Genomic DNA, 21366 nt, shown 5'->3' with positions numbered 1-21366 from the left:
ACAGATCCCTGAGGCACTCCACTGTTTACCTGTGAAAACAGACCATTTAATCCCATATTCTTTGTTTCTTGTCTTTTAACCAGCTTGCAATCCATAAAAGGACATTGCCTCCTATGCCATGACTTTTTAGTTTTCTTCAAAGCCTCTCATGTGGGACTTTGTTGATTGCCTTCTGAAAATCCAAATACACCTCATCTACTGGTTCACCTTTGTCCACATGTTTATTCACCTCTTCAAAAAGATTTGAGAGGCAAGACTTCAATTGGGTAAATCCATGTTGGCTGTATCCCATCAAACTAAGTCTATCTAAATATTTTGTGATTTGATTTTTATAACAGTTTCCATGATTTTTCACAGTACTGAAGTCAGGCTCACAGCTCTATAATTTCCTGGATCAGCCTTGGATCCCTTTTTAAATATGGGGGTTACATTGGCCATCTTCCAATGCTCAGGTACAATGCATGATTTTAATAATAGGTTACAAATTAATTGAAATAGGTCTAAAAATTCATTTTTTAGTTCCTTCACAAATTTATGGAAATTGTTTAACATTTGATTTCCTTCCTCCTCCTATTGATTATCAATTTTTTATGTTTGTGTTGCGCTGGTGGTGGACCCTTGGCCCGAGGTGGGATTGATGCTACCTGTAGGGAAAGCCCCATGGGTCCCCACTATCAGGAGGAGGAGCAGACTGGGAGACGGAAGTCAACTGGAGCTTCGACAATATCAGCCCTCATTCCCCGCAGGTTACTGGTGCTGACTGGTCTTAGTCAGGCCTCCATCAGATGACTCCCAGTGGGTATTTGAAGTAGGCAACCAGGGACCAGCAGAGTTATCAGAGGGACCCAGATAAGTACGGATGAGGCAGGGATCCAGAGGGTGGCAATGATGTGCCAGAGAAGAGTAGGTGGTGCTCGGGGAACAGAAGGCTGAAGCCTAACAAGGCCAAGTCCATGGAGATACCAGAGGCAAGGTCAGGAGCAAGCTGGAATTGGGTCAGGTGGCATAGCTAGGCGACACACAGTGGAGCAATGTTCAAAGCCAGGAATCAATCCAGAGCATAGTCCAACGAAGCAAGGGTCACAGCCAGTAGTCAGTCTAGAGCGTAGTTCAACAAAGCAAGGGTCAAAGCTGATAATCAGTCCGGAGTGTGGTCCAACGAAGCAAGGGTCAAAGGCAGTAATCATTCCGAAGCAAAGGATACATAGGACCCAGAAACAACATCAGGAACAGGAACAGGAACCAGGAACAAAGTCAGGAACAAGAGCCAGGAACAAAGTCAGGAAGGGAACGAGCAATGAAGCACATGACTAACATGGAGACCTGTTGCAAGGCAAGGAATGAGTGTTGGGCCCTGTCTTAAATTGCAGGGGCAGATGATGTCATTATCCAGGGTCGCGGGTTAGATTCCCACTGCAGCCTCTTTAAAGACCAATGAGGCGCGCATGAGCCTAGGAGGAGGCAGGACGCTGGATGGCAGTGGCTCCCTGCGGCACATGTGGGGAGACGCACCAGGAGCCAGAGAAGTTCGTAGAGGAATTGGGAGCACTCGAGGAGGCAGCGGGGGTGTGGGATACCATTGCCAGTGAGGACTGGCCAGGTCTGGGAGCCGTGCGCCAGCGGTGAGTAGACCCGGTCGCGGGCCTATCATTTATTATTATTATTTGCTAATCTAGATAATACCTGGAATGTTTGCTAGTGCATCCATTATGTGGACTTACTTTTTTGAAGATGGGTTATTAATTGTAAGGTTTTTCCTTTGTATTAATACATGAAATGCTTTGTTTTCTATCATGTAATATTGATTAAAACTGAATAAATATAAAGTTAATAAAACATATGAACATATATTTTCATTAAACAATTATGTGGACATTTTATCAGGTGTAACTTGGCTGGGAAGATTTAATGGGATAATATTCAAAGCAGAATTACTGCTTAAATCTGCTATACAAAGGTGCGTAATTCATTTGATGATTTTATTATCTGTGATGTTACCAAATTACCCCATAGTATTTGTAACCTCTTCTGTCCTTTAACTTCCCTGCATTTCACTACATTTATGAGACTTAAATGATGCTGTCATGCTGTATCTTTTTCTTTTTGTTGCTAATGGCATAAACAAATCTTGATATATTTTTAAACTGAAATTAACCATTTCAAATAGTTTAAAGGAATATCTAATTCAGTTCATATTTTTTGGCATTTAAAAAGTGCATCATAGGTTATAAAATGATAGAAATGGAAAACAAAATCTCTTCACCCTACCTGAGGGTATCTGTAAATCCCTGTGATTTGTGCTGTTGAATAGGATGGAGAAGACATCAAGTGTCCAATAAAAGCCACGACTCTGTCCTTCTGAGAACAGCTGTAATTGGGAACTGCATCCTTCTTGACAGACAATATTTTCAGTGTGTTTAGGACTGAAATTCTGTCACTTATGCAGGAATCGTACATCAGGAATCCCAGAGTGATGTTGGGTAAAATGTCTGTGCTATTGTTGATCTCCTCAATAGCAAAAGCAAAGGCCAGCAGGTGTCGTAAATTATTAGTATGTAGTCTGTAGGAATATTAGTATTGTCAATAATTGCACAACAATGCATGCATCTTATAATACATTATACTCAGTTCTAGAAATCTTTCTTCATTGCACATTTTCTATTTCCGCAGAAAATATGCTCTTTAATTAATTGACATTCTAAAAGGAATGTGGAACTGTGCTTGAAGAGTTTTGTAACCTTTCCCAAGAGAGCTCCATTCTCTGGCTGTTTTAGTTAATGTATTTCAAATTCCTCACTTTGTAATGTATTCCATTCATTTCTATTTTTCTAGTTTCCTGGCTCTATTTCTAATCACACACACATTTGGATCTTTATAAAGGATTGAGTGTAAGCATGATTTAAATGTTCTTAAATTGACATTTTAGGTTTGCAATGCATAAGGATAATGGAAGCTGTAAAGAAAAAAGAATGAGAAATGATTAATAAAAGGGTGTTTCAGAGAGAACGTTTTAAAGCATCAAGTCACACTGAAGGAAAGCCTGAAGGGACAGGGAAAGGTGGAAAATGTAAACCTACATAGCAGGTTGCAGTATTCAAAATGCACTCATTGCAGCTTCAGAAAAAGGACAGGGAGATTTAAAGAAAGAGAAATGCTCTAAGATGACATAGAAAGAAAGGTAAACAAGCTGAAAAAACATAAAAGAGACTCTTAGTGGCAGCTCCACCCCCTTAATTTACAATATGTTTGACTCATAAATACTGTTAACTAAGAGAACATAAATACATAGGAAGCTGCCATATTGAGTCCAAATGAGAGTCCATCAAGCCCAGCATCCTCTTTCCCTTCTGGTCAATCTGGGATACAAGTACCTGACAAATACCCAAACAGTAAAGAAAATCCCATGCTTCTAATGTTGGTAAAAAATAGTAGCTATTCTCTAAAGCACGGATTTTAAAAGCCTGGCATGCATACATTTTGGGGTTTACATGCGCGGCCGGGCCTTGCGCGTGCTGTACACATTTTCTAAAGGGCCCGGCCCCGTGCATAAACACCAATATGTGCACAAGTGCCAAGCCCTGAGAAAGGGACGGACAGGGGGTGTGGTCTGAGTGGGGAGGGGCAGGGCAGGGTGGAGACTGACCGGGACAGCGTCCATTACCCGCTGTCCCCGGGAAGTGCGTGCTGGCAGTCAGCTGGTGTGCGTAAGTTACTTCTCTCTGAAGGAGCAGGTAATTTATGAAACAAATAAAATCATATTAATAGTTAGTATAGGTGTCAGGGAGGAGAGAAGGACAAGGAAGGTTAGACAGGGTTTTAGGGAAGTTCCCTTCCAGTGCGCTTCTTAATTGGAGGGGACTCAAAGGCCCGATTGCGTCGCCATGCGTCATTTGCAAAAATGCATCCCTCCTTGCACATGGCACCCGCAGATGTGCACACGGATTGTAAAATACACCACATGTGCGCATGGCCACCAGGTTTTATAATATGTGCGTGCCAGCGTGCACATGTTCTAAAATTGGCGCTTTCATAAGTGCGTACGCTCATCTTTTAAGATCTACCGCTAAGTCATCTTGGTTAATAGCAGTTTATGGACTTCTTTTCCAAGTACTTGCTGAAAACCTTTTTTAAAAACAGCTATTCTAACTTCATTAATTGCATCCTCCAACAATAAATTACAGAGCTTAATTGTGCATTGAGAAAAATAATTGTTTCCAATTTGTTTTAAATATGCTACTTGCTAACTTCATGGCGTGTCCCTAGCCCTTGTATTATGTGAAAAAGTAAATAACCAATAGACATTTCCAAATATATATCAGGAATGCACAGGATGTTCACCCCCAACTCTTCCTACAGACCGGCCTCCAAGAATTCATTTCAAAATGATGTGCATTCCTGATCTATATTTTTTCACCCAAGTTTCTGGTTTTACAGAAATTATTATTCTGAAAAATCCCAAAGTAGTCTGTTTGTCCAAAAATAATTTGGGTGAATATCCTCCCTCCTTTCTTAAGAATATTCTTTACACTCCTCTTTTAACCACATATAATTTTGTGTCTCCCACCACTGATATTCTTACTCTCCTTATCTTTCTCTCTCTCCCTCTCTCAAATCAATCTCAGTCAAACAGTTGTGGCCATCAGGTGGTGCCCAGAACAATGCACTTTGCAAAGACATCATGCTCTGTCTGAAAAGCTCTGTCACTCACAAACACAGTAGCACACACACAGGAAGGCACTGGCAGACAAACACTCACATAGACAAGGCACAAGCACACACATAACACACACACAGAGCACCCTCCCCACACACAGGCAGACCATCCATATTCCTCCCTAAAACACACACAGCTGCAGGTAAATACATGTGCGCACACACACACACACACACACACATACACACACACACACACAGAGCACCCTCCCCACACACACACACACAGAGCACCCTCCCCACACACAGGCAGAGGCATCCATATTCCTCCCTAAAACACACACAGGTGCAGGCAAATACACACACACACACACACACACACACACTATTAGAAATATAATGAACCCAAATAGGTGAAAAATAAAGCGGATCAAGCTAGAAGAAAGTTGAGAAAAACTCACTGTGATTTCACATTGCTTTCATTAATATGACCATCATATAGGGACGCCTTTTACATTCATGACAGTCAATAAAGTTTTTAAATAGACTTCGTCTTGAGTAAAATCATCAGTAATATCAATACAGAAGTTTTTTGCAAATAAGTTTTGAGAACATTTTTTAGACTGTGCCAATAAAATCACAAAGGAGTAGATTTTAAAAGAAGCGCACGCATGTCCATGTGGGTGCAGTTCCTGGCGCATGGACGCACCACTTTTTTAACATGCATGTCCTAGTGTGCGCATGTTATAAAATGTATTGGCCATGCACATGTGCAGGGAGCGTGTGCAGGATGAATTTTCTAGTATTACTCACGGTGACACAATCAGGCCTCCCCAGTTCCCTCCCAATCCGCTCCAGTTAAGGACTGTTAGGGAGTTTCCCTACCCCCCTACTTAACCTCCCTTCCCTTTCCCTTTTCCCTTCTCCACCCTGACCCCTACCTCCTACCTGTCTATTCTTTTATTTTGTTTCCTTACTCCTCTGTAGGAGCAGAAGTAACTTGCGTGCACCAGCCAGCATCCCAGGAACAACAGCTAATGGGCACTGTCCCGGCCTGCCTCCATCCCACCTCACCCTGCCTCCATCCCACTCCACCCTGCCTCCATCCCACTCCACCCTGCCTGCATCCCACCCCACCCTGCCTCCATCCCACCCCACCCTGCCACTTCCCACCCTGCCTCCATCCCACCTCACCCTGCCACTTCCCACCCCACCCTGCCTCCATCCCACCCCACCCTGCCACTTCCCACCCCACCCTGCCTCCATCCCACTCCACCCTGCCACTTCCCACCCCACCCTGCCTCCATCCCACTCCACCCTGCCTCCATCCCACCCCACCCTGCCTCCATCCCACCCCACCCTGCCTCCATCCCACTCCACCCTGCCTCCATCCCACTCCACCCTGCCTCCATCCCACTCCACCCTGCCACTTCCCACCCCACCCTGCCACTTCCCACCTCACCCTGCCTCCATCCCACCTCACCCTGCCTCCATCCCACCTCACCCTGCCTCCATCCCACTCCACCCTGCCTCCATCCCACCTCACCCTGCCTCCATCCCACCCCACCCTGCCACTTCCCACCCAGACCCTGCCCCCCTGCCCACCTCTTTTTCAGGGCCCGGCACTGGTGCGTGTATCGGCTTGCACATCCCTAGCGCCTCCTTTATAATGGGAGCCCATGAGTGTCGGCCGTCCACCAAATTTATCGGCGTCAGTTTCCCAAATGGCGCACAGCCAGGGGTTTAGAAAACAGATGTTTGTCCGAGGTCCATTTCCTGCATCCGACTGCCATCGATTTCTGAAATCTTAATTTTTTTTTCTCCTACTTAACATTGCAACAATATTAACTAGGAGGCTGTACAGAAAAGATGTTTTTTCTGCTATTCTGTACTAATTTTAGGAGCTTGCATCAATTTAAACTTGCTCCAGACAGGCGATAATTTCTGAGCACAAAAATGTGAGTCATAGACAGATTTCTTTTTGTTTGTATTTGAATAGCTAATAGCCTCAATCACATGCATTTGAATAGGATGAGAAATATTAGTTTCAATCAGCATCGGTCGCGCATTGTAGAGGCTCTAATCCCCTTATGGCATAAAGGCATTAGATAGCACCTATACAACGCACGTCCAACTGCAGGTTATACAGTGCACTCGGCTGAGCGCACTGATTGCATCGGCCCCTTAGTGTTTTCACAAATTTTTCAAAAGGTTTCTGTATTATTATTATTATTATTTAATAACTTTTATATACCGACGAACGTTGGGAACATCTCGTCGGTTTACACAGAACAGAACTTAGCAACAGGCTTTACAATTATTGCATAATTATATAAGGAACATTAAAAAATATATAAGTAACAGAGTAGATTATACAAGATTATACAAATAGCAGATTAGATTATACAAGTAGAAATTATATACACAATATGTTGTCCTGATAAAATACACTTTAGAGAGGGGGGGTAGATAGGAGGTGGAAAGTAAGTGGGGGGGAGAGGGAAGGAGAGAGGTTAGGAATTGGAGAGGGGGGGGTGAGAGAGATTGGTCTTCAGGGGGGGGTGAGGGATTGTGTGAAAGTTAGGTGTAAGAGTGTTTGAAGAACCAGGTCTTCAGGTTTTGCCTGAATATTTTGGGCAAGTCTCTTGGCGGAGGGAGGTGGGTAGCTTATTCCAAAGAAGCGGGCCTGCTAGGGATAGGGCCCTTTCGTTTGTGGTGCGGAGTTTAGTAAGCTTAGGTGAGGGGGTGTGTAGTGTAGCTAGATATTGTTTTCTAGTAGGTCTATTGCTGTTGTGAAATGAGAAATGTTCTTTGTACCAGTGCATGTTCTGGTTGTGAAGAGATTTGTGTATTAGTGTGAGGGCTTTGAAGGTAATTCTAGATGCTACGGGTAACCAATGTAGATGTTTGAGTACCGAGGTTATGTGATCATTTTTGTGAGTGTTGGTGAGTATCCAGGCGGCTGCATTTTGGAGGAGTTGTAAAGGCTGTATGGTGTTTTTAGGCAAGCCTAATAATAGGGAGTTGCAGTAATCTATTTTCGTTAGTATGAGGGCTTGTAATATTGTGCGGAAGTCGTTGAGATGTAGGAGGGGTTTGAGTCTTTTTAGGGTGTGCAGTTTGTAGAAGCAGTCTTTGAGGGTATTATTGATGAATTTCTTGCAGTTGAGGTGACAGTCAATGGATACGCCGAGGCTTCGTACATGGGTGGGGAAGGTGAGATTAGTGGTAGGAACATTGTTGTGTGTGAGTGGGGGGGTCATAAGAAGGGTGGGGGTGACGTTGGGGGGTGATAAGAGGATGAGTTCCGTTTTAGTAGCGTTGAGGGCGAGAAAGTTGTTGGATAAGAGGCTGCTAATTTCAGAGAGGGCGGATTTCCAAATTTCCATAGCTTTGTGTATTGAGTCTTTAACCGGGATAAGTATCTGCACATCATCGGCATATATGAAGTGCGGAAGGTCAAGTTTAGTAAGGAGATGGCAGAGGGGGAAGAGATATATATTGAAAAGCGTAGATGATAGTGATGAGCCTTGTGGTACTCCTTGAGCGAGGTTGTGCGGCTTGGAAGTGGAGTTTCCCATTTGTACGCTAAATTGTCTTTCAGCTAGGTATGAGTGGAACCATTGTAGAGCCAGGCCTGAGATGCCAATGCTGCTAAGACGTTCTAATAGGATTTGATGTTTGATGGTGTTGAATGCAGCGGAGATGTCTAGGAGAATGAGGATGTGTGAGAGACCTTTGTCAAGACCTCTCAAAATTTGGTTGGAGAGTGAAATGAGTAAGATCTCTGTGCTATGGTGTTTGCGAAAGCCAAATTGTGAGGGGGAAAGGATGTTGTTTTCATCCAAGTAGTCTGAAAGCTGTTTGTTTATTGCTTTCTCAAGGACTTTTGTGATTAGAGGCAGGTTGGAGATCAGTCGGAAATTGGTGAGATCAGAGGGGTCGAGGGAGGGCTTTTTCAGTATGGGTTTAACAATGGCATGCTTAAGGTTTTTAGGGATACTGCCAAGTTCAATGGACTTGTTTATGATGTTTGTTATGGGTTTGGCGATGATCCCGAGGATGGAGAGGAGATGTTTTGTGGGAATGGTATCTGTAGGGTGTGTAGAGGGTCTGATTTTTTTAAGGATGGATTCGATTTCTAGGGATGAGGCGGTGTCAAATGATGAGAGATTGGAAGTGGATTGGGGTTGTGTAGTATCGTTGGATGTTTGTTTGAGGGGGAAACGCGACATGATGTTGCTGATTTTATTGTGGAAGAATAAGGCAAGTTCTTCACATTTTGTCTGGTTGTTTATGTCTGGTATGGTTGGGGTGCAAGGTTTAGTTAAATTGTTTACTAATTGGAATAGGGCTCTTGGGTTGAATTGTAGGTGGTGTATGCGTTGTGAGTGGAAGTCTCGTTTGGTTTTATCGATAGCTACTCGGTAGGAGTGCATGTAGGATTTGAATTTATTTAGTTGGGTGGTGGAGGGGTCTTTGAGCCATGCTCTTTCGAGCTTTTTTAGAATAGATTTCATGTTTTTTAGTTCTGGCGTATACCAGGGTTGTTTGTGTCTTTGGGACATGTCAATTGTGCGTTCCTGTATGGGGCAAATCTTGTTGGCAATCGTGTTGGTGATATGGTTCCATGAAGTGAGTGCCGTATCAACGTCTGTTAAGTCAAGCGAGTTGATATCATTAGATATAGCTGCTATTAATTCTTCTTGCTTGCAGTTACGTCTAAAATGTATGACTTTTTTTCCTTGGGTGGGATGATGGGTTTTAATTACAGAGCATGTTGCGTCGATGCGATAGTGGTCGGACCAGGGGACGGGTGTGCATGAGGGGGTGTTGGTATGGATTTGTGAGTTGGTGAAGAATAGATTGAGGGTGTGGCCTGCTTTGTGAGTAGGTTGGGTGATGGTTTGTGTGAATCCAAGTGCATCTAATGCAGTTAGAAGGGAGTCACAGGCGGGTGAATTGGGGATGTTATCGACGTGGAGATTGAAGTCTCCAAGGATGATAGCTGGAACTTGTATGTTAATGTTTTTGGAGATGTATTCGATCAGGGGGGAGGGATTAGCCTCGAGGAGACCTGGTGGGGTATACACCAGGCAGATTTGGAGGTTGTGCGAGTGAAAAAAGCTGATTTCTATTCTGGGGGGTGTGGAGATGGGTTTTCTGGTAAGTTTAAAACTCTTTTTGGCTGCTAGGAGGCGGCCTCCTCCTCGTTTCTTAAGGCGTGGTATGGAGAAAATGTCAAATGTTTTGAGAGGGAGTTGGTTCAGTAGTGTTGTGTCTGTATCCTTTAGCCATGTTTCTGTGATGGCTAGGATGTCAGGGTTGTCGTCCAGTAGAATATCATTGATGAGGGGGTTTTTTTTGATGATAGATTGTGCATTAATTAGGAGTATGGTGAAGGTGGTAAGGCCTAGTATTTGGGTGAGTGGTGTGGCCATGATAGGGATGAGGTTTCTGTGGTGTATTTCTTGTGTTTTGGGGTGAGGGGTTCTCAGTGGGAGGGAGTAGTGTTTGATGGATGTAATGGGGTAGGTGTGCATGGCTGGTGTAGTGTTGAGTGTGAAGGTGGTATGTTGAGTGTGAGGGGGGTAGTTGGACAATTATAGGGAGGTTGGAGAGTGTACGGGGTGGGGAATGGGGTGGAGGAGTAGAGTGGGAGCGTCTATAGAGATAAGTAAACTCGTTATAACTGGGTAGGCTTTGGGGTTCTCTTGGGCAGCGGTCGCAGTGTAGATTAAGGTGGACCTCCAGGTACCCCGAAGGGTCACGGCCGCCGATTGCGGTGGAGGTGGTGAGAAGAACTTGTGTTGGCTGTGTGGTTGTGGGGTGGTAATGCGCTTGTGTAGGCATGCATTAATAGTGCTTACCAGCGTCCTGATGAGATAGTTACAGCTGGGGGAGCTTAGGGGATGGTGCTAGGTTGGTCTCAGAGTTGGTTGTCGCCTGGTCTGGTCTCAATCGAGGCTTCAAGGTGGTGGGATGCTGGTGGTGTTGTCTGCGGTTGCGGTGGCTGCGATGCAAAGGAGTCTTGTGGTAGTTGCGGCAGTGTAGAGAAGGGCTCTGGCGGCACTTCAGGGCTGCACGAAGGGGCGCACAAAGGGGCGGGCCCCTTTGTCGCGCTCCTTCAGCATATATAAGACCGATGATTATACTCAATAAGCTGTCATATTAAAGACTTCATTCACTCTGTCATTAGTTTAATGGCATCCCTGTATGATGAAAGCAATGTCGTAAGAACATAAGAAATTACCATGCTGGGTCAGACCAAGGGTCCATCAAGCCTAGCATTCTGTTTCCAACAGAGGCCAAACCAGGCCACAAGAAACCAGGCCACCTGGAAAATACCCAAACACTAAGACGATCCCAAGCTACTGATGATAGTCATAGCAGAGGTCATTCCCTAAGTCAACTTGATTAAAAGCAGTTAATGGACGTCTCCTCCAAGAACTTATCCAAACATTTTTTAAACCCAGCTACACTAACTGCACTAACCACATCCTCTGGCAACAAATTCCAGAGCTTAGGTGTACATTGAGTGAAAAAGAACTTTCTCCGATTATTCTTAAATGTGCTACTTGCTAACATCATGGAGTGCCCCCTAGTCCTTCTATTATCCAAAAGTACAGTATAAATAACGGATTCACAAATACTCATTCCAGACCTCTCATGATTTTAAACACCTCTATCATATCTCCCGTCAACAGTCTCTTCTCCAAGCTGAACAGCCCTAACCTCCAGCCTTTCCTCATAGGGGAGCTGTTCCATCCCCTTCAACATCTTGATCGCCCTTCTCTGTAACTTTTCCATCACAACTATATATTTTCTGAGATGCGGTGACCAGAATTGTACACAGTATTCAAGATACGGTCTCACCATGTAGCGATACAGAGGTATTATGACATTTTTCGTTTTATTAACCATTTCCTTCCTAATAATTCCTAACATTCTGTTTGCATTTTTGACTGCTGCAGCACACTGAGATGACGATTTTAAAATATTATCCACTATGATGCATAGATCTTTTTTCTGGGTGGTAGCTCCTAATATGGAACCTAATATCATGTAACTACAGCACGGGTTATTTTTCCCTAAGAACATAAGAACATAAGAAAATGTCATACTGGGTCAGACCAAGGGTCCATCAAGCCCAGCATCCTGTTTCCAACAGTGGCCAATCCAGGCCATAAGAACCTGGCAAGTACCCAAAAACTAAGTCTATTCCATGTTACCATTGCTAATGGCCGTGGCTATTCTCTAAGTGAACTTAATAGCAGGTAATGGACTCTCCTCCAAGAACTTATCCAATCTTTTTTTAAACACAGCTATACTAACTGCACTAACCATGTCCTCTGGCAACAAATTCCAGAGTTTAATTGTGCGTTGAGTAAAAAAGAACTTTCTCCGATTAGTTTTAAATGTGCCCCATGCAAACTTCATGGAGTGCCCCCTAGTCTTTCTACTATCCGAAAGAGTAAATAACCGATTGACATCTAACCGTTCTAGACCTCTCATGATTTTAAACACCTCTATCATATCCCCCCTCAGTCGTCTCTTCTCCAAGCTAAAAAGTCCTAACCTCTTTAGTCTTTCCTCATAGGGGTGTTGTTCCATTCCCCTTATCATTTTGGTAGCCTTTCTCTGTACCTTCTCCATCGCAATTATATCTTTTTTGAGATGCGGCGACCAGAATTGTACACAGAATTCAAGGTGCGGTCTCACCATGGAGCGATACAGAGGCATTATGACATTTTCCGTTTTATTCACCATTCCCTTTCTAATAATTCCCAACATTCTGTTTGCTTTTTTGACAGCCGCAGCACACTGAACCGACAATTTCAATGTGTTATACACTATGACACCTAGATCTCTTTCTTGGGTTGTAGCACCTACTATGGAATGCAACATTGTGTAATTATAGCATGGGTTATTTTTCCCTATATGCATCAACTTGCACTTATCCACATTAAATTTCATCTGCCATTTGGATGCCCAATTTTCCAGTCTCACAAGGTCTTCCTGCAATTTATCACAATCTGCACAACTGCAATTTATCACAATCTGCACAACTTGCACTTGTCCACATTAAATGTAATCTATCATTTGGGTGCACAATCTTCCAGTCTTGCAAGGTCCTCCTGTACTGTATCACAATCCGCTTGTGATTTAACTACTCTGAATAATTTTGTATCGTCCGCAAATTTGATAACCTCACTCGTCGTATTCCTTTCCAGATCATATATATATATATATATATACACATATATATTAAAAAGCACAGGTCCAAGTACAGATCCCTGAGGCACTCCACTGTTTACCCTTTTCCACTGAGAAAATTGACCATTTAATCCTACTCTCTGTTTCCTGTCTTTTAACCAGTTTGTAATCCATGAAAGGACATCGCCTCCTATCCTATGACTTTTTAGTTTTCTTAGAAGCCTCTCATATGGTACTTTGTCAAACGCCTTCTGAAAATCTAAATAAACTACTTTTACCGGTTCTCCTTTATCCACATGTTTATTAACCACTTCAAAAAATGAAGCTGATTCGTTAGGCAAGACTTCCCTTGAGTAAATCCATGTTGACTGTATTCCATTAAATCATGCCTTTCAATATGCTCTACGATTTTGATCTTGAGAAGTTTCCAGTTTCCACTGTTTTTCCTGGCACTGAAGTCAGGCTCACTGGTCTATAGTTACCTGGATTGCCCCTGGAGCCTTTTTTAAATATTGGGGTTACATTGGCCACCCTCCAGTCTTCAGATGCAATGGATAATTTTAATGATAGGTTACAAATTTTAACTAATAGATCAGAAATTTCGTTTTTTAGTTCCTTCGGTACCCTAGGATGCATACCATCTGGTCCTGGTGATTTGCTACTCTTTAGTTTGTCAATCTGGCCTTCTACATCTTCCAGGTTCACAGTGATTTTGTTCAGTTCGTCACCCCTGAAAACCGTTTCCGTAACTGGTATCTCCCCAACATCCTCATTAGTTAACACGGAAGCAAATAATTCATTTATTCTTTCTGCAATGGCCTTATCTTCCCTAAGAGCCCCTTTTACCCCTCGGTCATCTAATGGTCTAACCGATTCCTTCACAGTTTTCTTGCTTCAGATATATTTAACAGCAATCACTTTGCTGTACTTATTTTTAATTTCTTCACTGCCATTAAACTAGTCTGGCTTCAGAAAAAAATATTTCATAGCACCCACACAAAGTGGCAGTGGCACATGTTCTTACAATTTTAATTTCTTTTTTATTTAGCTGGCTTCCAGTACTTGATTTCTGCAGATAATAAATATGTCAGATTTTGAAGAAGGACTCCCTTCTTTCTCACTTCTACAAGTATTTCTCACAGGCTTGGCTGACTGTGTATCAACAACCAATTCTCTGCCCCTGCCATTCTCTCCACACCCTTTTCATTGCAGTGGCAAGACTTTGCCTGCTGTGCAGTTTCTCCATGCCAAGTTTCAGCCTGCTGTATAGTCTTCCCCCCACCAGGGGCATTCAGCAAGCCCTACTCCCAGTTGCACAAGCCACTACCTTCCAGATCACCTGATCCCCAGCCTGGCCATTTCCTCAGTGCCTTTTCATCAAGTCACCATAGGTCCTTGACCTGGCCACCTTCTCACTTCTCTGTCTTGCCTTGCATCCTACTCAGACCTTCTGCCTTGCCTTGTAGCCTATCTTGGCCTCCTGCTTTGCTCTGTGCCCTTCCGGGTCTTCTTGCCTTGCTGTTGCCCTCTGGGCCTCTCTGCCTTACTTTACAGCCTCTGGCCCTGCTAGATTCTCCTAGACATCATTGTGCCCTGTTGGGCTTCCCTGTATATTGTTGAATTTTCTGTCTAGACCTTGTCCTTGTCAAGTCCTGTCCTTGTCTAATCCTTGTTCTGTCTTGCACTTTCTGCCAAGTCCTTGTCTGTTTTCCAGTCCTTGCTGTTATGACCGTAGGCCGTGGCTACCGGCGGCTGCCTCAGCTTACTTCATGTCTTGCCTGGCCCGTCACTCCTGGGGTGCTTGCAGCTGCAGCCAGCCCCCACCGCTGTCCTTTCTGCGTCCCACGTGGTGGCCGGAATGCCGCTGATCCACGCTATGACTCCAGGCTTCCTTAGGCGCATGTGCGCGCCATTGGTGCTTCTTTTAATGGACCTATGGTGGGAACCCCAGGCCATCCCCGATTGATGACATCACAAGATCAAGATATTTAAGCACTGTCTTGGGCCTTGGCAACGAGTTCCCTCAGCTACTCTGGTGTTTGTTTCTGTACTTCGGACCTGAGGTTTCAGTTGGATCTCTCTGCTTTCTTGGACTCTGGCTGAGTACCCGCTCCTCGGGGGCTCACTTGCGCTTCTGTCCCTGGGACTTTTTCTTATGCTTCCCGCTCCTTGGGAGGGCCACAAGCGCTACTTCTCCAGAGCGCCTGCTTCTACACTACCCCACCCCTTGTGATAGTCTCAGCATTGCTACATCAGAGAGTCTGCTTATATTCTATCCTGCTCCTCGGGGTAATCCCAGCATTGCTAAATCAGAGAGCCTGCTTATATTCTACACCGCTCCTCGGGGTAATCCCAGCTTTGCCACATCAGAGAGCCTGACACTACGCTACCCTGCTCCTCGGAGTAGCCTCAGCATTGATACATCAGAGAGTCTGCCTCTACATTTCTCCGCTCTTCTGGTTAGCCCCTGCTCCACTACTTCAGAGAGACTGCCACTACACCTCCCCACTGCTCGGTGCAGCTTCAGCACCTATTCATCAAAGAGACTGCCTCTGTGCTTCTTTACTCCTCGGGGCAGTTTCAGCATCTAATTACCAAAGAGACTGCCTCTGCACTTCCCCGCTTCTCGAGGTAGCCTCTGTGCTGATACACCAAAGCGCCTGCATCCACTCTTCCTGCTCCTTGGGGCCAGCCTGGTGCACTCTCACACTGGGAACCTATCTGGGATATTCTCTTTCAGATCTACCCTGCACTGTGACTCCTTAGAACTGTCTCTCCTCAGCTCTGCTCCTAGGGGCACTCCACAGTACAGGCACAGTGTGGACGCCTGTGATCACGTGGCTATGATGCAGATAGCTCATTTACTTCTTTTCTCTCCAGGGCCACAGCAGTGGTGCAGTTGCCTCTGTTCCCAGCCAGCCCTATCTCTGGCCCTATCTCTCTGGTAGTATCAACTCCCACCTTGGGCCAAGAGTCCATGAAACTTAAAAAAAACTAACACTTGCACTTTTCCATGGTTCAGCTCCAGACCCTGCCTACCCTCAGTACCTGGATTCATCCCCAGCCTATGCTCTGCATCCAGCCCCCTGCCAGTACCTGTATCCAGCCTGTGCCTACCCTCAGCTTCCAGCCTATGACCGACCTCAGCTACCAGCCTGCACCATGTTGTTCTGCCATAAACAAATCCTTCCAGGCCCCAGAATGAAAGGACTCAACCTTTATAGGCAAGAGTAGATAGAAGACTGTTGTGGAGTCTCAGTTTAGTGTACTCTTGGGCCGACCTGCAAGAGACTGGGAAAGGTGTTCAGCTGTCTCCAGGTAAACACAGGCCGGGAGGCAGATGTCAGGCAGGATGTGGATGAAGCTCTTCACCCTGGAAGCTGGTGCTCCCCCGGGAGAAGCCCGTAGGAGCCCAGCCGCTGGGACTTAGGCGAGTGGTGGAACCGAGACAGGAGCAGGCAGGCTGGTGAACTGGAACCGGACAGAACTGTAGCTGGACTCGGGAACTGGAACCAGACAGGAACAGTAGCAAGACTCGGGTACTGGAACCAGGCAGGAACTGTAGCAAGACTCGGGTACTGGAACCAGGCAAGAACTGTAGCAAGCAGGCAGGAACCAGGCAGGTACTGTAGCAAGCAGACAGGAACCAGGCAGGAACTGTAGCAAGCAGGCAGGAACCAGGCAGGTACTGTGGTAAGCAGGCAGGAACCAGGCAGGTACAGTAGCAGGCAGGAACTGAGCGAATTCCTTGAAAGCAACCCACTCCAGGGCACGGAGCAACTGGAACCGCAAGGTAACCCCGTTGCAAGGCGAAGACTGAGAGTCCGCGGCCAGCATATCAAGGCCGTGGAGTCTGACGTCAGGAATTGGGCGGAGTCACCAATGGCGGGAACGGGCCTAGAAAGGCATCCAACTTGCGCACGCTCCTAGGAGCAGGGCATCCATCGGAGGTTCTCCGGCAGCATTGCCCCCACGGGGACGCCGCCGAACAGGACGTAGACTTTGCCAACAGAAGCAGGAACGGGTCCAGGAAAGTGGAGGTAAGGGCCAGGTCGCGGCACTCGCGACCAGGACCGTAACAGTACCTCCCCTCTTACACCCCCTCTTAGCAGGTCCGGGTTTACCTGGGTGGTCTTGATGGAACTGCCGTAGTAAGTCCTTGTCAAGGATGTTACGGACAGGTTCCCACGAGTTGTCCCCGGGTCCGCAGCCTTCCCAGGTGAGCAGGTACTCCCAGCATCGTTGATGGAAGCGTACATCAAGGATCTCGCGAACTTGATAAGTGGTGTCATCTGGTACTGAAGGATCCAGGGGTTCAGGAGCCCGGGATTGATATCTGGAAAGAACAAGAGGCTTCAACAACGACACGTGGCTTCAACAACGACACGTGGAAGCTATGGGCTTCAATCAAATTGTTCACTCCCCTACACACAAAGCTGGCCACACCCTAGATCTGATCTTCATCAACTCACCCATCAACATAAGCGACCCCCCATCATGCCTGGCAGTCCCCTGGTCTGATCACTCCTTGATCCTTACTAACCTCACTCTTCCACAATTTTCCCCCACTTTACCTTGCCAGCCCATATCCTTCAAATACCGCAAAACCTGCAATGTGGACACCATCACACAAGCATGCTCTGACATAGACAGTCAAATTGACCTCTCTTCCCCAGACAACGCCTTTTCCTCTTGGATTAACATCACCCGGAGCATTGCCAACAAGCATTGCCCAATAACAACAAAAACCCTCAACCCGAACCGTAGAAACAGAAAACCCTGGTACACCCATGATCTCAAAATTCTTAAAACTCAGCTCAGAGCTGCCGAAAGGTGTTGGCGCAAACACCACTCCTCCGCAGCCAAGACCAAATATTACCAACGCATGCACGAATATAGAAATGCCATCCTCCATACTAAGCGCGAATACTATGCCAGAAAAATTCACGGTCTTCAACATAACCCCAAGGCCCTTTTCACTATGATTGCAGACCTTACCACTCCCTCTCACACCCTACAACGAGCAACCTCCTCCAAGAACAAATGCAACGACTTAGCACACTTCTTCAGCGATAAAGTTGCATCCATCACCACACACTTTTCCCACAATAACAACAATGTGCCTCTTCCTAATATCAGCACCGCAGCAACTCTTTCCTCTTTCGACTCGTCTTCTTCCCTGGAAATTGAGAACATCTTAAAAAGGATGAAACCCTCCTCTCATCCCTCTGAAACTATCCCCTCTAAGCTTCTACTATCTATTCCCAAAGTTATTGCCAAACCTTTATCCAACATCTTCAACTGCTCCCTAGAGCAAGGCACAGTCCCTTACTTTCTCAAACAAGCAGTAGTGAAACCACTACTCAAAAAACCCAATCTTGATCCTGCCACATTGTCCAATTACAGACCTGTTTCCAACCTACCCCTACTAGCCAAAATTCTTGAAAAACTAGTTAACTCTCGCCTTTCTCTCCACCTTGAACAACATAACATTCTCCCATCAACCCAACATGGTTTCAGGAAGCATTTAAGTACCGAAACCCTGCTACTCTCTCTTTATGACACCCTTATCAGAGGTACAGACTCAGGATCCTCCTGATTGCCATGCTAGACATTTCTGCTGCGTTTGACACTGTCAATCACTCTATCCTCCTCAACATCCTCAGAAGTATTGGGATATCTGGTAAAGCACTATCCTGGATACAATCCTATCTCCAAAATCACTTTTTCACTGTCTTAGTTGATAACAATGAATCTGAACCTATCAGTCTCCCACAAGGTGTTCCCCAGGGCTCCTCCCTCTCCTCTACTCTCTTTAATATCTACATGCTTCCCCTTACCACCCTTCTCTCAAACCTTCACATCAAGCATTTCATCTATGCAGACGATGTGCAAATTCTCTTCCCCTTTTCTGACTCCCTCCAAACTGCCCTACAAAACTGGGAATCCTGCCTTTCAGCCATTAACCAACTCCTCACAGACATGCACTTGGCTCTAAATCCTAACAAAACTGAACTTCTAATCATCTCTAATAAGGATCCTCTCCCAGCTATTTCACCCTCACACGCATCTACCTCTTTTTCCGCACACACTCGCAACCTAGGTGTCCTCATTGATAACCATCTCACTTTCAAACCATTTATTAACTCTGTCATAAAGGACTGCTACTTTAAGCTACAAACGATAAAAAAAACTCAGACCATTACTTCACTTTTCTGACTTTCGCACAGTTCTTCAGTCTATTATTCTGTCTAAAATAGACTACTGTAATGCACTCCTCCTTGGCATCCCTTCAACACATACCAAACCATTACAACTTTTACAAAACGCCGCTGCACGTATACTGACAAACTCAAAAAAAAGAGACCACATTACTCCCACACTTATCGAGCTCCACTGGCTCCCAATACCCTCTCGAATACTTTACAAAGTGCTCTCCCTCATCCATAAAAGTCTGATAAACGCTAACCTCAACTGGATCAACCCTCCCCTCCTCCCCCGTACTTCTAAGAGACCTACACGCCCAGCCCTACAAGGAACCCTCTGTAATCAATCAATCAAATCAATCAAACTCTCTTCTACCATGAGCAGAGCATTTTCCCTAGCTGGCCCCACTATATGGAACTCCTTGCCGCCTGAATTACGCATTGAGACCTCTACCCCTAAATTAAAAAAAAAACTCAAAACTTGGCTGTTACAACAAGCTTACCCCCTTTCCCCCCCTCCCACGCATAAAAGTCTCCAACAACAAGCGAGTAACAATCCGAGTAGCTGAACTGTTACCCACCCGCCGAATATGATTAAGAATGCTGTAATTATATTGTACATTGTTGCTAGATTATTATATATACTGTACATTGTTATCTTATTATATATACTGTACTTTGTAGTTATGTTATTATAGTTCCATGTATTTATATCTACTCAGTTAATCGACTGTTATTGTAAGGGCCCCGCCCAAAAGTTAATTGTTTGATGTAAACCGATACGATGTGCGAACGGTTATCGGTATAGAAGAGACTTTAAATAAATAAATAAATGAATGTGCATGGAGGAAGGTAGGCGTAATCAGTATGAGACTGCTCCCACTCGCTCGGTGACTCGGAATGGCCCACAGAATCACGGGGCTAGTCTTCGAGACGGGATCCATAGCTGTAGATTCTTAGTACTAAGCCAGACGCGATCTCCGGGGAGGACGATGGGCGCTGGCTGACGATGTTTATCCACCCATTTCTTGGCGGACTTGGCGGCTTTATGCAACTTCCCCTGGATAGATGTCCATAAAGAAAGGAGCTGGCGGGCTGAAAGCTGCACTGCCGGGAGTGCACTGGGTTCAAGCTAAGGCAAGGGTGGACGAAGTTGCTTCCCGTATACAACAAGGAAAGGTGAACTTCCAGTAGCAGCATGCGTATGATTGTTATACGAGAACTCCGCCCACGGGAGTAACTTGGCCCAATTATATTGTCATTCATTTAAGAATGAACGGAAGAAAGTCGTTAATGTTCAGTTACTCCGTTCCATCTGCCCATTACTCTGGGAGTGGAACGCAGATGAATGACTGAGTTGCACACTGAAGCATTTACAGAGTGCCTTCCAATATCGAGAGGTAAACTGTGGACCTCGATCTGAGATTATGTCCTGCGGAAGGCCGTGAAGTCTGAAGATATGTTGAGCGAAGAGGTTGGCTAAGTCAGGTGCAGAAGGAAACTTTGGCAGGGGGACAAAGTGCGCTATCTTAGAGAATCGGTCTACGATCACCCAAATGACCGAATTTCCTTCCGACACTGGGAGATACACCACAAAGTCGGTGGAGATATGTGTCCAGGGCTCCACCGGGATGAGCAATGGTTGTAACAGACCCCTGGGCTTCCCGGTGAGAGGCTTCTGTATGGCACAGGTAGGGAAAGAGCCCACAAAAGCTTGGACGTCCTGTCTCACCATCGGCCACCAGTAGAATCGATTCAGCATGTCTAAGGTTCCTTTACGGCCAGTATGGCCCCCGGTGAGGGAGTCATGGGCCCAGGCAAGGACTGCTCTATGGGAGCAACTTGGGACGACAGTCTTCCCTTGGAAGGACACCAGAGTTGCCGCGAGGCTCACCTTTGTGGGGTCAAGAATATCCTGTGTAGTGTCCGGAGTCTCCTCGACCTCAGAGGAGCGCAAAAGCGCGTCAGCTCGGATATTCTTAGAGCCGGGTCGGTAACGTAAGGTAAAGTTAAACTGATCGAAGAACAGAGACCACCAGGCTTGCCTTGGGTTCAGGCGCAGGGCTTGCCTCAAAAATGCCAAGTTCTTGTGGTCAGTGTAAACCGTAACTGGGTGGTTGGCCCCCTCCAACCACTGTCTCCATTCCTCCAGAGCGAGTTTTACGGCTAGCAACTCTTTATTGCCAATACAGTAGTTGCTTTCCGCGGCGAGAACTTATTTTGAGAAGTAGGAACATGGTAACTGTTGTCCAGAATCGGAGTACTGGCTATGTGCTTCCCCTATGGCCAC

General features: G+C 45.6%; 1 protein-coding gene across 2 annotated transcripts in view; it reads right to left on the bottom strand.

Moving 5' to 3' along the window:
* LOC115078705 (vomeronasal type-2 receptor 26-like) overlaps positions 1 to 21366 on the bottom strand; it is a 163133-nt gene that overhangs the window by 133620 nt on the left and 8147 nt on the right. For both annotated transcript variants that reach the window (XM_029581681.1, XM_029581682.1), the window contains exon 2: positions 2269 to 2560. In XM_029581681.1, coding sequence (XP_029437541.1) covers positions 2269 to 2560 — 292 coding nt within the window. The remainder of the gene's footprint in view (positions 1 to 2268; positions 2561 to 21366) is intronic.

The sequence above is a fragment of the Rhinatrema bivittatum genome, chromosome 16 (assembly GCF_901001135.1).
Source record: "Rhinatrema bivittatum chromosome 16, aRhiBiv1.1, whole genome shotgun sequence".
Taxonomy (NCBI): domain Eukaryota; kingdom Metazoa; phylum Chordata; class Amphibia; order Gymnophiona; family Rhinatrematidae; genus Rhinatrema; species Rhinatrema bivittatum.
Note: the sequence above shows the minus strand (reverse complement) of the source record. Positions and strands in the feature narration are given on the sequence as shown.